This window comes from Bos indicus, chromosome 10, assembly GCF_029378745.1.
Source record: "Bos indicus isolate NIAB-ARS_2022 breed Sahiwal x Tharparkar chromosome 10, NIAB-ARS_B.indTharparkar_mat_pri_1.0, whole genome shotgun sequence".
NCBI lineage: Eukaryota > Metazoa > Chordata > Mammalia > Artiodactyla > Bovidae > Bos > Bos indicus.
Window position 1 is genome coordinate 21,737,375 of NC_091769.1, and position 16,332 is coordinate 21,753,706.

A 16,332-nucleotide genomic window follows, 5' to 3' on the forward strand; every position below is an offset into this window, starting at 1 on the left:
GAAGGAGAGAAAGCCTAGGCAGGGAGACTTCTGCAGTGGTCCAGGAGAGAAAAGATGGTGGCCTGAGATACAGGACACATACATATAGTAGTGATGAGGAAAGGATAGGTTTGAAAGATACTTCAGAAGCAGAATTGATAAATGGTGATAGGATTCAGTGGGATTTGAGGTTAAGGGAGGAGGACATAAGGTTGATATTCAGGTTTCTGGCGTAAGTAGCTAAGTGGTTAAAAAAATGGTATCATTCACTCAGGAAATGCTGGAGGAGCCAGTTTTGGGAGGCAGGGAAGGTGAGGTCAGTTTAGAGTGTTGTGTGCCTTTGAGACAACCAAGTAAAGATGCTACTTGTCAGCTGAGTTTTTTAAGTCCAAGAAGGTCTGGGCTAGAGAGGTGGATTTGGGAATCACCATTGGAGAAGGAAATGGCAACCCACTCCAGTGTTCTTGCCTGGAGAATCCCAGGGATGGGGGAGCCTGGTGGGCTGCCATCTATGGGGTCGCACAGAGTCGGACACGATTGAAGTGACTTAGCAGCAGCAGCAGTGTATATAGAGCTTAATTAAGGGTGTGGACAGTAGGGCCTGTGGAGCTCCTAGCTCCAGTTCAGACTATGGAGTGTCTACTCCAAGGTCATGAGCACTACTGGAGCATACCCTGTCAGCACACCACACCCTCCCCTCATCTGTGTCTGCTTTCTGTTATCCCCTGAAAACACAGGTTGTTGATCCCAACTCTGCCCCATTGCTGTACCACCAACTCCTGGATGGGCCTCCTTTAATGGCATCTCAACTTTTCATAAGATCTACTCTCCCATTCTAACCCCAGAGGAGCGAAGTTCCCAAATATTGGAGGATGTAAGTAATTGGAAGGAAGAATCCAGGTTCTCCTTCCCTATGTGGAGACAGTAGAGGAGGGAGAACCTTATGGTAGACCCTGAAGACGTAGCTCATGGCAGGTTCTAGATGCAACCTGATAGCTCTCTTACTAATGGTTTCCTTCTCCATGCTTCCAGTCTGAGAGTAAACTCTCCTCTGGATCAGAGAAAAGCTGTAGGCCTGATCTGGGAAACAGGCTGCTTTTCCAGAGAGATGAGGTCAGAGACACAGTACAGCTACGACAAAGAAGCCTAATAGTTTGTGCCAAATTGATTTCCCCAAAGATATTAACCTCCTTTCTTTCTTCATTCCCTAAGGCTACACTAAGATTATAAAAGGTGTTCAAAATGTTGAGATGAAAATATATGCATGATTTGTTTGCATATCATTTTCATACTAATTTACTATCTAAATACAAAGGAGTCATTTCTTTCTCCGTTCCCCTCCCCCACGCCCCATGTGCTAGTCTGGGCAAAATCAGTTGGCTGATATTTAATTAGGTGCATTCAGCTTCAGCCATGGTTTCCTCTTTTCCTTATTCTTGATCCTCCAAGATCAGCTTCTTTTCCTTATCCACCTTGATCATTTTCACTTGCTATCGCCTCTAAATGACTTTTTTTTTCTTCTTCCTCTTAGGTTAGTACTTACTCTTGATCAACAGTCTCCTATGGGTCAACCAAGGGTGTTCGCTAACCCTCAAACCAGGCCTTCTATCCCCAGTTGCTATATTTGCTAAAAATCTCATTTTCCAACACCAGGGGGTGTCTGTCTATCCTTCTATCTGTCCTACCCTGAAGGTAGAGATTAGTCCCCAGCCTTTTCCTCTCCTTTTTCACACACTAAAGCTCACTCCCACCCATTACAGAGCTCGAGGTTCAGAGAGTTGTCTTTTTATCTCAGCTTATCTGTTTTTCTCTCATTCTCCCTGGATTTGCGCGAATTTGTCACCTTCTAGGTCTATCCAGCCTTCGATCCCCGCACCACTTACGATCCCCTTTGGTCGTTCTCTCCTCTCCATACCTGTCTTCCACCACCTCTCTATATAAGCTTCCTCGCTTTCCTGGGCTCTTGCGCGTCTCTGAACCTATGTATCTGCCTTTCTTCCGTCTCTCTATCTCACGACAGTACTTCTGTATCAGCCCCTGCTCATCTCTCCCACAGTCCCCACACTAGGAACAAAGTCACGGTGTTTGCGCAGAACAAGCCTCGCGTCGCCGGGTCTCGCCTCGCGACATTCCACCGTGCCCCTCCGCGCATTCCAACTGCGAACAAAGAGTTCCCCTCCCCTCCCCCACTTTTTCCTGTCCTAATTCTTGAGTGATGTAGTAGCAACTGCCTAAACTGCCCCCCGCCCTCCTTTCGCCTCCAGTCGGCGGATCTCCAGCTCCGGGACACTTAGCACCAGCACCCGCCCCCCCTCTACCCCTTACCGGTGCACAGGATTCCTGCGCCGACACCCCTGTTCCTCTCGCGTTCGGCGCTCCGCCCTCCAGGAAAGTAGATCCGGCCAGGCAGACAAAAGTTTGGGAGAGAAGTTGAGTCGGTGCTGAGTGTGAGCGAGGGGGGCGGGGGCCGGAGAGAGTGGGGGCTGCCGCGGGAGTCTACGCGTGAACAGATAGACCTGCGGACGGGACAGCCGCGGCCGTAGGCCCTTCTAAGCCCCGCTTAACCCCTGATGCGCGGGGGGACGAAACCCCTCTCGCTGGGGGATGCTGCGGGATTCTTGGCGCCGGGCATCCGGACCGCCCGCTAAACCCCTGTGCCTATCCTGTGCCCCTCGGGATCCGGAGTCCGGCCGCAGGGAAAGAGAAGCGGCCGCCGAGACGCTGCAGGGTGCCGGGCGGGGAGGGGGCTGGACGCCCCAGACCCGAGGGCATGGAGCGTTTAGGGGAGAAAGCCAGTCGCCTGCTGGAGAAGTTAAGACTCTCGGACTCCGGCAGCGCGAAGTTCGGCCGCAGAAAGGGTGAATCTAGCCGGTCTGGGTCTGATGGGACCCCCGGGCCGGGCAAGGGACGCCTGAGTGGGCTGGGGGGACCAAGGAAATCAGGGCCCCGTGGAGCTGCTGGGGGACCTGGGGATGAGCCGTTGGAGCCAGCCCGGGAGCAAGGCCCCTTGGACGCTGAGCGGAACCCGCGCGGCTCCTTTGAGGTGCCGCGCTACGAAGGCTCCTTTCCGGGGGGACCGCCTCCCTCCCGGGCCTTGCCTCTACCTCAGTCGTTGCCCCCCGACTTTCGGCTGGAGACCACGGCCCCAGCCCTAAGCCCCCGCTCCAGTTTCGCCAGTAGCTCAGCCAGCGACGCGAGCAAGCCGTCCAGTCCCCGGGGCAGTCTGCTGCTGGACGGGGCGGGGGCTGGTGGAGCCGGAGGTAGCCGACCCTGCAGCAACCGTACCAGCGGCATCAGCATGGGCTACGACCAGCGCCACGGCAGCCCTCTGCCTGCCGGGCCATGCCTGTTTGGCCCACCCCTGGCCGGGGTTCCGGCGGGCTATTCCTCTGGAGGGGTGCCGTCCGCCTACCCCGAGCTCCACGCTGCCCTGGACCGACTGTGCGCTCATCGGCCCGCGGGGTTCGGCTGTCAGGAAAGTCGCCACTCGTATCCCCCGGCCCTGGGCAGCCCGGGAGCTCTAGCCGGGGCCGGGGTGGGAGCGACAGGGCCCTTGGAGAGAAGAGGGGCGCAACCCGGGCGACACTCGGTGACTGGCTACGGGGATTGCGCCGCGGGCGCCCGATACCAGGATGAACTAACAGCGTTGCTGCGCCTGACGGTGGGCACAGGTGGGCGAGAAGCCGGCGTCCGCGGAGAATCCGCGGGGATTGAGGCGTCGGGTCTCGAGGAGCCGCCGGGTGCGTTTGTTCCAGAGGCCGCCCGGGCCCGGATACGGGAGCCAGAGTCCAGAGAGGACTACTTTGGTGAGTGAGAGAAGTGGTTAGGGTCGGGAAAGGACCGGTCGCTTCATTCGGTTGCCGGTTGCCCCGACGGCTGACGCTGGGAAGTCGGAGGCAGAGACGCGGGGCTAGGAAAGAAGCAAGAGGAATTTCCCACACCCAGTGGGTTTCAAATGGACCACGGGCATCTTATTCCTGTTAAATTCACCGCTTTCCCCTCCCCACCTCCGCCCCGATGATCTCGTGAATCCCAGTTCCTCAGGCTTTAGAGCCTGGGTGTTTTCGCGGTAGGAGGCCTTGCGGGGGGTGGGGGGCAAATGAGGCGGTGAGAGCATCCCCCTTCATATTCCCCCCTCGACGGCCGTGCCCCTGCAGGCTCCTGCGCTCCGCGCCCCCACCCGGGCCCAGGCTCCACCCGCAGGAATTCGGGGAATGCGAGGGTGGGGGGGCGGGGCGGGCGGGCAGCGTGCGTGCCGGCTCCTGCCCGGGCGCTCCAGGTGCCCGCGGGCGGGGCCGGCCGCGCTACGCTGGGCGGAGGTGGGGTGCAGGGGGTTGGGGACCTGCTTCCTAACACGCGCGGAGCTGTGGCCGCTGTCGGGGAAATGGAGCCTGGGGGGAGGAAGAAAACCCTGGACGAAAAGCAGGGACCCTGCTGCTGGCTGGCCCCAGTCCTGCTGGCTCCGTGCGTGCGTGGGCATTTAAGTCCAGACCCAGTGGAGTCAGCTTCTATTTTTCCCATCATCCGGAAGTTAGGGCAGGAGCCTTGACCACCCGGGACGGCATCACCCCTGGATGGCCCTGGATGGATGACGACCGTGTGTAACTGCCAGAAATAACCTGGCCATCAGTTTTGGTCATAACCTGCTCAGAATCCTTACTTTTCTGTTGCTAAAGAAATCTGGTCTCTGCCCCTCTTCCGACGCAGTTAACTTCAAGAAATATTAACTATTGTACGTCTCAGCTGCGGGAGGGTATTGCGGTCTTGAATGATCTTTTAGCCAAGACCCACAGACACCACTTCACTGTATTAAAAAATGCGGATCTGGTTGCGATAGGAAGTACAGAAAGAAGTTGGAGGGCTCACACCCAGGTCTGTGAGCCTGTTCAGTGTTCCCAGCGCCTTCTCACCTTTCTTACCATCCATGTTCCTGCGGTAGACCCCAAGCTCTAGAACTCTGGCTAGAAATGTAAATAGGGAGAGGAACCCAGCCAGGGAAGGAAGACTGGGAGGAGGTTCAGAAGTAGCAGGGGCTAAAGGCTGAAAGGGCCCTGCTTAGTTCAACTCTAATCATTCCCTGTTTGCCCCGACCTGAGAAAGCCCAGAGCAGATAACCCTTTTGTCAAGGGAACCTTTTAGCAGTTTCCTTTTGAGGCCAGGACACCCGCTGATGGGTGGACAGGAGTCTCCTCAGCTAAGCCATCGGAACCAAAAGGAGGAAAGTTGCTGGGAGAGACTGCTGTAAAAATGGCAGGAAGAACTTAGAGGTGGATGTGCTAGGTTAGAGGTGGTGAGTCGGACATGCCTGAGCAGTTGGCTCTCATCTTCCCATAATGTCCAATGCTTCCCCCAAAAGTGGCTCTAATAGGGCCCCCTGGCACGATGCTCTTGGCAGGCAGAGCTCCCCTCCCTACAGAGGGTGGGTGGGGAGGGACCTCTCTCCCTAGGGAGGGGTCAGTTTGCCTCCTCTTGACAGAACCCCCAACCTAACTCTGCCCTCCCACTCCTGTGCCTAGTAGGGGCCCTCTTCCTTGGCTCCAGCCTTGCCCAGCTGCCAGAGGGTGGGTGGGAGCAGGGCAGGCCTGGGCCCATCAGTTGCTGCAGCTGCTGCACGGGCTCCCAAGCCCCTGGGCAAAGATTGGGATGGGCCCCAACAGGCAAGGAGTGTGGCAGTGTGCCGAGGGGGAGAGGTGGGGCAGGGTGAGGGGTGAGGCGGGCCGGTTGGGATCTGCTCCCCAAAGACAAGCCCTGGCCCTCACTCATGGGCCTGGAATTGGGGAGTGGAAGGAGGGAAGAACACACCCAGGAAAGGCGGGTGCCAGAGCCTAGTGTTATGTATCTTAGGAGAGATGTTGGGGAAGAGCAGTTCAGCTTTGTTTCTTCTATTATAGAAGATGACAGGGAGACATTAGGGGTTCTGCCACCTTCCCCCCTCTTCCTCTGCAACCCTCAATCCTTGGAACACACCCTGCATTCTAAGCAGCCACCTACCCAGAGGAGTCACACTCACATGGCCCTGTCTCCACAGGGCCCTCTGCTGAGCCACATCTTTCTCACCATCTTTGGAGGCTTAGAGGTATGGAGCAGAGCTCTTTCTGTAACTGAACAGCAGTTCATTTTACAGATGGGGAAACTGAGGTCCTGGAGAGGCTTTCTGGGCCTGGCCTCCTTTCACTAGGACATTTTTTCCAGGCTGCTGCTGGGCCCTTATGAACTTGCATCTCTGTCTACACAGTGCCCCAGGGATCCGACCTTGCCTTTTTAGTCTTTTCTCCCCTACAGAAACCAGTGTCTGAAAGCCGGAGACCTTTGACTTTTTCCAGTTTTCCACAGTGCTGGGCACAGTGTTTTTGCTTGGCGCTAAATGGATGTTCAGATAATGTCTGTTGATTAATCAGTCAACAAGAGTGAGTCTGTCCAGCCAAGCCCTGGCTGCGTCCCATTTACTCGTTCTTCCCAGAATGGAGCCCATCAAACAGAGGTTGTGGCTGGTGGTCTTCTGCCATCAGGAAAGATGGCGACTGCCTGGGTTTGAGCGGGGGGCGTGGGATGTGATGCTGACAAGCTGTTCTCTCCTCTCAGGCACGTGTATCAAGTGCAACAAAGGCATCTACGGGCAGAGCAACGCCTGTCAGGCTTTGGACAGCCTCTATCACACCCAGTGCTTTGTCTGCTGCTCCTGTGGTGAGTGCGGCCCCCAGAGAGACCTTCTGGACAAGGCCCGAGGCCTCGAGCGCGGACACACGCATGAGTGCCCAGGGAAAGCAGAGCTGTGCCTCTGCATTTGCTGGTCTGGCCTTCGCCTTCTTTCCTGCTCCCCTACTCCGTGCGCTACCTGGCTCTCCCGCCGCACGCCGGGTCAGCTTTCTAGCCAGAGTCAGCGCTCCGTCTCTTCGGCCTGTTTCCTTTGCTCTGTTCCTCCTTTCTTCTGCCTTCCTGCTTGCCCAGGCTGGACTCCCTCCCAGCCCTCTGGCCTCTCCTTGGTGGGGCTTGGTCTTGGGCAGCCCGAGTTGCCTGGGGCGACAGTGAAAGACTGGAATGTGGGAAGGGTGGGGTGGGCTGGGGGAGTGGGGAGCTGTGGGGGGCGGAGAGGGGGGGTTTTCTCTTGGCTGGTCAGAGTTCAGCCACCTCGCTGGAGTGCAGGCCACCAGGCCATGCCAAGCTGATGACATCACGCTCCAGGAATGCCCGCTGCTGTTAGCTCAGGAGGCCCGCCTGGAGGGGGGTGCTCCCAGTGGCTTCAACTCCCCAGCCTTCCCTCACCTCCCTCATTACCACCCCCAACCCCCGCCCTTACCCACTCTGATTTCCTTTGCTGAACCTTTTAATCTCCTATCTATGCCTGTCTGACTCCAGCACTCAGCTTTTCTTTCCGCGCCACTCCCAGCCTCTGCCTGGCTCTCTTTAGGTTCATCTGTCTATTTGTCCTTCTGTTTATGGAGCCTCTTCTGGGAATGTCTGTTTCCCTCCTTCTACTCCCTTGTGTCTCACAAGTTTCTAAATCAACTTTTCTGAACCACTGGGGAGAGCTGGAAGTGGAGATTTTGATGAGAGGAGGGCAGATATGGGCAACTTGCCCATTCTCCGCACTGGTCTCATTCCTCCTGATCCCTGATAATTTAGACACCCTGGAGCAGTTCCTGGGTGTTGGTTTCATGGGGAATCGTCCTGCCTTGTCTGCTTGCAGAAGATCCTGGGCTGCTTCTGACCCCAGAGACTCTGGGTTCTTCTAAAATTGGGGAAACAGTCTAGTGTGGCAGGAAAGGGGGCCAACTTTGCTCCCAAACAAAGCACTTTGTCCCCAGTGGTAGTTCCAGTATGTCCTGACCTCCACGGAGCTTATCCCTGGGAGACAGGGCTCAGAGGAGAGCTGTGTGGAGGCTTCTGGGTTGAAAGGTCCCAGAGGGCAGAGTCCATGACAGTGTGATTGCGTTTGAACACATCGTATGGCATCTTGTTCAGAGCCCCTGAACCTTGTCCCCAACCTGTGGTGGGCTCTGCTCTCCCAGGTGGCTCCCTGAGCAAGCCCAGACACTGGGGAAGAAGGCACTCGTGTAAAGCAGGGCCGTAGAAAACTGGTGAGGAGGCAGAAGCTGGAGAAGTAATAGCAAAGGAGTGGGGAATTGGCAGGAATGAGACCAAAGCAAATGGGAATTGCATCAGATGGGGTATTTGTGTGGGGAAGTGGGGCAGACAGCAGTTAGGAGGACAAGCGCTAAAGTCCAGGTTTAAGTGAATCATGAAACATCAGAGAGCAGTGACCCTGCCATGGGGATGCCCTGTGGCTGGACCCCGGAGAGACTCCAGCGTCTTCTCTGCTGCTTCTAGGGCGAACTTTGCGCTGCAAGGCTTTCTACAGCGTCAATGGCTCTGTGTACTGTGAGGAAGACTATCTGGTGAGTGAGAGGTCCCCTGGGTCTGGAATTGGCTCCCACGCCTTGCTCTGTGGCCAGCTGGGGTTCCACTCCTCAGGTTGTTCTCAGCCTGTAATGCCCTCCCTTGGTCTTCTCTTCCCAGTTTTCAGGGTTTCAGGAGGCAGCTGAGAAATGCTGTGTCTGTGGTCACTTGATTTTGGAGAAGGTAAGCAAACTGTCTTCAGCTGAGACTGTGAGGCTGCTGGGCCGAGGGGCGGAATCAGGAACTAAATGGATCCTGAGAAAAAGTGGGGGGAGAAACCCATCAGCAATCACTTGCATCCTATTCTTTGCCCAAACAACTGTTTATAATGGCTTCTCTTTGCTTGTGGAATCAAGTCTGGACTGCTCAGCCTGCCATCGAGCCCCTCCCTAACTCTGCAGGCACAGCCCCGCCCTCCGCCTGAGCCTGGAGTATGGGGTCCTGAGTCTTAATCCCCTTTCTGCTACTGGCTGAGATCAGTTGAAGCTCAGTTTTCTTTTCTGTAAGGAGGAGTTGGTTTGGCTGGTGGTTCCCCGCCCTGGCAGCCTAGTAGATCACCTGGGAAGAACAGAAGAAAATACCAGGGCTGGGTCATCTCCAGAGACTGTGGTGAATACTTCTGGGTGGGACCCAGGCACGGATGGGCTTAAAATCCTCCCTGTGTGATCCTGATATGCAGCCAAGGCTGAGAAACACTGGCCTGGATGCTCCCTAAGACGTTTTTCAGCGTTTCTGCATCCATTTTTAAGACTGCTTGGTCCTCCTGGATTCCACAGTGGAGGGAGGAGAGCAGGGGCTCGGATGAGGTTAGGGGGAGCAGCAGGGAGCCTCATCAGTAGCTGAAGAGCAGAGACTGATTCTCCGCCCACCCCATGAACCAGATCCTCCAGGCAATGGGAAAGTCCTACCACCCCGGCTGCTTCCGATGCATCGTTTGCAACAAATGCCTGGATGGCATTCCCTTTACCGTGGACTTCTCCAACCAGGTGTACTGTGTCACCGACTACCACAAGTGAGTCCGGCCCGCGGGCTGCGGTGTGGAACCCGGCTCAGGGAGCCCCCTACCTCGGCTCACCTCTGTCTTCTCCCTTACAGAAGCTACGCTCCTAAGTGTGCAGCCTGTGGCCAACCCATCCTCCCCTCAGAGGTCAGTGTGTCTGGGTTCTCCTACAGGGCAGCCAGGGCTGCCGCCTCTGGGGAGGGACTGGGGACTGGCTGCCTGGCCTCTCATGGGAGGCGGTGGTGCTGAGGAATGCACTCCTCGAAGATTCCCGTGTGACTCTGCTCTCTGGGTCATCACCCTGACCCCAACATCCGGGCCTGGACTTGTCCGACAGCCTCGCTGGGCCCAGGCTTCATCTCTTTTCTCCCAGTCCAGAGAAGGAGACTTTCTCTGAAGTCAAGGTCACCAGCTCCCAGATGTAGGGGCTGGGAAAAGGTGGGGAAGAATCCTCAGGGCTGCTAGGAAGGGGTCAGCCATGATTTACACTGTGTGCCGTGGGAAAAATGCCAAAAGCCTGTGAGGACCCAGACCCTGCAGGGTCTCCTCGTCCCCGGCTTAACTTACTTATGCTGCATGCCCCTTCCCTCTGTAAGGCCTGAGCCCCCAGACAGAGGGGAGGCTCCAAGAGGGGACACTGCGCTTCTGGAGGTGGCGCCAAGGACGGGGAAGGGGAAAGTTCCCATAGGGTTTGCAAAGGCCATCGCAAAGCTACAGAAGGGTGATGTCCTTGGTGGTCCAGTGGAATCTGAGCTTCCCCTGCAAGGGGCTCAGGTGCAACAGATCCCTGGTCGGAGAAGTTCAGTGTGCCCAGTAGTGCAGCCAAAAGAGGAAAAAGCTACAGATGGAGGCAGAGAGGATCTGGAGGCCTCTGTGTGATCTTTCGTTTGGAGGGGGCCAGGTGGGGAGGGCGAAGCTGGGGTTGTCAAGCTGCTTTCATGCCCACGGGGGTGTGCATTATTTCAGGGCTGTGAGGACATCGTGAGGGTGATATCCATGGACCGAGATTATCACTTTGAATGCTACCACTGCGAGGTCAGTGTCAGGGGCCGGGGCACCCAGAGCTGGAATGGGGCTGGGGGAGTGAAGTCTGAAAACTGTCGTTGTCTGTAGGACAGGTATAGGCCGTGGGAAACCAGGAAGGTGCTCTGACCCATCTCTAGTCTCTGTCTCACCCTTCAGCCACTCTCTCTGGGCCTGGTCCTTTAGTCCTTTCTAAATCAGGCGTCACTTAGAGTCAAGACTCCTAAAACAAGGTACTCCTGGTAACAGCTGGAAATGGGATCCTGTCTCATTATTTCTGCTGTAGCAGCGACACCTGGTGTCCAGCTGCGGTATTTCCCCAGGTTTCTCTGGGTGTTCATCCCCTCCAACCCCACCCGCTTTCTTCCAGTCACTGGGAGTTCAGTGCTGCACAAGGCAGACTTCCCCAGATGTTCAGGGTGCCCGGGCTGAGTTGAACTAGGTGTCTTTCTTTCCTAGGACTGCCGGATGCAGCTGAGTGATGAGGAAGGCTGCTGCTGCTTCCCTCTAGATGGGCACTTGCTCTGCCACGGCTGTCACATGCAGAGGCTCAGTGCCCGGCAGCCCCCTGCCAATTATATCTGAGATGTAGTCACTACTGCTGCCAACACCACCACTGACAAATTCCTCTGGCCAGTGGGCCCCTCTGAGGCCAGCCAAGGCAAGAAAGGCACTGCAGGCCTGGCAGGAGAGTCCCCTAGGGAGGGCCCCAACGGCCAGAGACCCAAAGATCAAGACATTCCAAATGGGGGACTTCCCTAGTGGCCCAGTGGCTAAGACTCGCAGAGGGCCTGGGTTCGAGCCCTGGTCAGCGAACTGGATCCCACAGCTGAAGATCCTGCGTGCTGCAACTAAAGATCCCATGTGCCACAGTGATGATCAAAGATCACGTGTGCTGCAGTTAAGACCTGGCACAGCCAAACATAATTTTTTTCTTAGAAAAAAAGACATTCCAAATGGATGTGGAGGAGGAGCCCTCTAGTTGCCATGGTAGGGGTGACTGGCCTTCGTTCCATGTGTGCAGACTGCGCTGTAGCATGTGACGGGCACATACAGGTGGGTTCCAGTACTTTCTAAAGGTCTGATTCTGGTCTGTGTCTCTAGTATGCATTTGTGTGCACACACACTCTCTCCTTAGTGACTGTTACACTTGGTTCATTAGAAGTAGCTTATCTCTCTGGACCTGCTGCCTCTTAGAGGGAACCAGGATTGTCCATTGCAGCTCCCAAGCTCTGAGGTTCTGGGAGCCAGAGAGGCAAAACTCTTGGTTCTAATGTTTGGCTAGACCTCTTAAAATCAATTCACTGAAAGTTTACTTAAAGTTCATTTCTCTTAATGACCAGGTTGCCAAAAACTGAGTTCTCTTTTGGGTATTTTTATAGCCATTTCGTTGTTCTGTTCTGTTCTTGGGTATTTCAGATTTATATCTTTTTATCAAAGAGTACTCTTGAGTTATCAGCAACATAAATTTATCAGATTTGCAGCACTTTGTAAATGATTGGATTGCTTCTTACCTTTGTGGATAATATCTTTTTCTATGTTAACCTACTTTTCAAACATTAAACAAAATGTTTTTTTTTTTTTTTTTTTAATTTTTTGACCACACCATGTGGCATGTGGGATTAGTTCCCCCACGAGGATCAGACCCATGCCCCTGCATTGGCAGCTCAGAGTCTTAACCACTGGACCACCAGGGACATCCCAAACTTTTTTTTTTTTAAGTATAAAGTTTCCAGCAATAAATATAATTGGTACAAACATTTCGTGTATCATTTTTTGTGTTTCTTAATCCAATATTCTTTTCCAAATTATATGCCTTGAAAAATACAACTCAATATGATTTTGATGCCTAGGTCTGTCTACTACATTCGTTCTATTAAAAGGCCAATCAATATATTCTCAACAAACAAGCATGTGGCCTATTCAGTTGACTAACAAAGGTTGTACAGACAACAGCAGTAGAAAGTGAAAGGGTGAAGAAAGATGCTGGTTTTCTTTGCGATTTATACTTGCATCCTGGGTCTTCACAAGCTTAAGTGACTTTCCCCAGTACCAGCAGTTTGTAAGTTAGGGGACCAGCATTCACACTCAGCGTACTCACCTGACTCTAGAGTCCGTGTGTCTAGCTGCTGCACATGCTGTGTTGCTTTACTGGTCAAATGATGGTTGCTCTGGATTATGACAAAGTAAGGGGAAATATCAGATATTTCTCAATTTCCTATTCACATGGCCCCAATTGCATATGGAAGGGAGTTCTTCAGAATAGCATGTGAAACTAATGACAATTAATAGAGGTGGAATCAAGCACTCTCTCGAGAGGTTGATAAATATGAAAAACCTGCTGATGGCTGTGATTTCTGACCTACCCAGAACAAGGAGGCAGAGGGCTAATGGCAACAGGACAAAGTGTTTTCCCACACGTAAAACAAATTGTTTACCAGACCAAATACAAAATCCTGTACTAAATCAGGTTTCCACATTTGGCTCCTGAGGTAACAAGTTAAATATCGCTGGTTGCACTTTGGCAAATTAGATGGTATTTACTTACTTTTTTTTAAAGCATAAACTTCTTGTCAGATTGATTTTTTTTTTTGGTCAGGTTGATTTTTAAAACTACATGCAATCAAAATAATAATATAGTAAATTGTTTGTTCCATAGTTTAAAAATTTATACCAGTTGGCATTTGTAGAGAGAGAGAAACTTTTGTCATCAATGACTAGTATTAAATATTTTTTATTAATAAGTTTTATTCTTTAGTTTGGTCCAATATTGTTGACTGTGCAAGTTTCCTTTTTCAAATGCATTTTTTTTTGTGGCAATAAATATGATCAACTTTCACAATTATTCAGTGAAGGCTTGCAAAGACATATCAATTTTGTAAAAATTAAAGTTTAATAAATATACATGAAAGCTATTTTATAAGTCATAAAAAAGTGAGAGTGAATCTGCTAAATTCTTTTGAAATGCTGCAGATTTGATAAATATTTGAGACTCTAGGCAAATTGGTTTTAGGCAAATTAACCTGATAACCTTCGATCCTTAGTCTTCATTCTATGCCACTTAGTTTCATATTGGAAATAACTCACATTTAGGGATGATTCTAATGACTTTGCCAGCCAACCTGGGAATTGCATAATAGATGCCTCTGAGCAAGTGGAAGAGATTCACACCAGAGTGCCAGAAAGGGAGGAAACACACTTTGTTTTTGGTGGGATAAATGTTCTGAAATTACTTGTTCTACAGCTGGGATTGAGCCTCCGTGGTGGCTCAGATGGTAAAGAATCCACTTGTAATGTGGGTCGAGACCTAGGTTTGATCCCTGTTGGGAAGATCCCCTGGAGGAGGGCATGGCAACTCTCTCCAGTATTGCCTGGAGAATTCCACGGACAGAGGAACCTGGCGGGCTACACAGTCCATGGGGTCGCAAAGAGTCAGACACAACTAAGCGACTAAGCGCACAGCACAGCACAGCTGGAATTGCTTCTTCCGAACTATTGTTATTAAATAAGAATACAAAGATTCTGTGACCGGGAAAATTTCTCATCAGGGTACTCCAGGCCTGGGAAATCCAGACAAGCATGTGTAGCCTTACCTCCATCCCTTCAGTTTTTTTTTTTTTTTTTTTTTTCTTTTTTAATTGGAGGATAATTGCTTTACAATATTGTGTTGGTTTCTGCCATACATCAATACGAATCAGCCATAGGTATAATACATCCGCCCCTTCCTTGAACCTCCCTCCCACCTCTCACCCCATCCCACCCCTCTAGGTTGTCACAGAGCACCAGGTTTGAACTCCTTCAGTTCATTTACTCTTGGGAATCTTGACCTCCATCACTGACTGGCTGATTCCTTTCCAGGTCTGTACTTATATGTCCTACCCCTGTTTGTGGGGTAGGATTCTGTCTTTGCCACAGGGGCCACTTTCTCCCTCCTTTCTGAGGAAAAACAAGTGGTAAGGTCTGATGAAGACGGGCCCAGGGAAGGCAGACCATGGCATAAGAGCAGCTCCGGCCGTCCGATGGCATCACAGGCAAGCTCCAAGCATAGCCCACATGTTAAGAGCTTCCCTTCTTCCTGTTCACGGGGAGATGGCTCATCTTTAGTAGTTCTGTTTGCTATTTCCTGTTGGTGCTGAAAGGTTCATGGGATGCCGCCAAGAACACAGCAACAGGTGGACCTTGTTTGGCCAATCCACCACCTGATTTTCATCAACAGCCACTAGGCCTGAGATGGGGAGAGGAGAAAAGGAAGAATTATGAATCCATTTTGTGTCTCTTTAGATGAGAGTCATGGACAGGGGTCAGGCTTTCATAGCATGCTTGAGCTATGTGCTCTGGCTGGCCAACCCTATTTGCTACAGGCCCAAATGTGGTTTGTGAATAAGGCAGCTTGGGGGAGGGTCTGTCCCTGACTCCTTAGAGACTTGGCTGCTTCCCCCTTCCACCTGGAGTGCTCAAGGCCACGGAAATGGTAAGGCTCCATTTATCTCTTGATTACGCCCTCAGTCAAGGTGGACCTAATAGCTGTTACTGGGTACAGAAAGCTAGTTGGATGAGGTTTCTGAGACTGCACCTATGTGGAAGGGAACAAAAAGAGGGGAAGGAGACTTACAGGACTGAGAGAAAAGAATTGGGAAAAAGTAGTGAGCTAAAGCATTTTTATTTTGTGTTTTTTTTTAGAAGGACCCATACCCCAGAGCTGACCTAGGGGCATTCAGAAGCCTAAAGGCGAGACACTACAAGAAGGACAAGAGTATAACCAATCTCAGTTCTCTCCATCTCCTCCTCCCTTGCAGCAAGGAAGACCTAAGACTGAGCCTCTGCTGTGCCAACTGCTTGTGTAGGGCCCTTGGTATCCACACTTGGCTCTGGTTGGGAAGGAGGTCCTAAGGTTTGACCTGGGAAATCTGAGCAGACTGTTCCTGGGATACATAGATTCAGTTCAGTTCAGTTCAATCACTTAGTCATGTCCCACTCTTCATGACCCCATGGACCACAGCACGGTAGGCTCCCCTGTCCATCCCCAACTCTCAGAGCTTGCTCAAACTCATGTCCGTCGAGTCCGTGATGCCATCCAACTATCTCATCCTCTGTCATCCTCTTTCTTCCTTCAGTCTTTCCCAGCGTCAGGGTCTTTTCTAATGTGAAGTCAGCTCTTCACATCAGGTGTCCAAAAAAAGTATTGGAGCTTCAGCTTCAGCATCAGCATCAGTCCTTCCAATGAATATTCAGGATTGACTTCCTTTAGAATTGATTGATTTGATCTCCTTGCAGTCTGAGGGACTCTCAAGAGTCTTCTCCAACACCACAGTTCAAAAGCATCAATTCTTCAGTGCTCAGCCTTCTTTATGGTCCAGCTCTCACATCCATACATGACTACTGGAAAAATCACAGCTTTGACTAGACGGACTTTTGTTGGCAAGCTTTTTAATATGCTGTCTAGGTTGGTCATAGCTTTTCTTTCAAGGAGCAAGTATCTTTTAATTTCATGGCTGCAGTCAACATCAGCAGTGATTTTGGAGCCCAAGAAAATAAAATCTCTCACTGTTTCCATTGTTTCCCCATCTATTTGCCATGAAGCGATGGGACCGGAAGTCATGATGGGACTGGATGCCATGATCTTTGTTTTTTGAATGCTGAGTTTTAAGCCAGCTTTTTCACCCTCCTCTTTCACATTCATCAAAAGACTCTTTAGTTCCTCTTTGCTTTCTGCCATAAGGGTGGTTTCAGCTGCATATCTGAGATTATTGATATTTCTCCCAGCAATCTTGATTCCAACTTGTGCTTCATCCAGCCCAGCATTTTGCATGATGTACTCTGCATAGAAGTTAAATAAGCAGGGTGACAATATACAGCACTGATGTACTCCTTTCCCAATTTGGAACCAGTGTTTTGTTCCATGTCTAATTCTAACTGTTGCTTCTTGACCTGCA

General features: G+C 51.9%; 1 protein-coding gene across 1 annotated transcript; it reads left to right on the plus strand.

Moving 5' to 3' along the window:
* Positions 1–2,250: 2,250 nt before the first annotated feature.
* On the plus strand, positions 2,251–12,159 carry AJUBA (ajuba LIM protein). Its single transcript, XM_019968353.2, has 8 exons — positions 2,251–3,785; positions 6,562–6,663; positions 8,308–8,375; positions 8,497–8,559; positions 9,258–9,388; positions 9,472–9,523; positions 10,343–10,411; positions 10,859–12,159. The coding sequence occupies exons 1-8, from the start codon at positions 2,750–2,752 to the stop codon at positions 10,982–10,984; spliced, it is 1,647 nt and encodes a 548-aa protein (XP_019823912.1). The 5' UTR covers positions 2,251–2,749; the 3' UTR covers positions 10,985–12,159.
* The last annotated feature ends 4,173 nt before the right edge of the window (positions 12,160–16,332 follow it).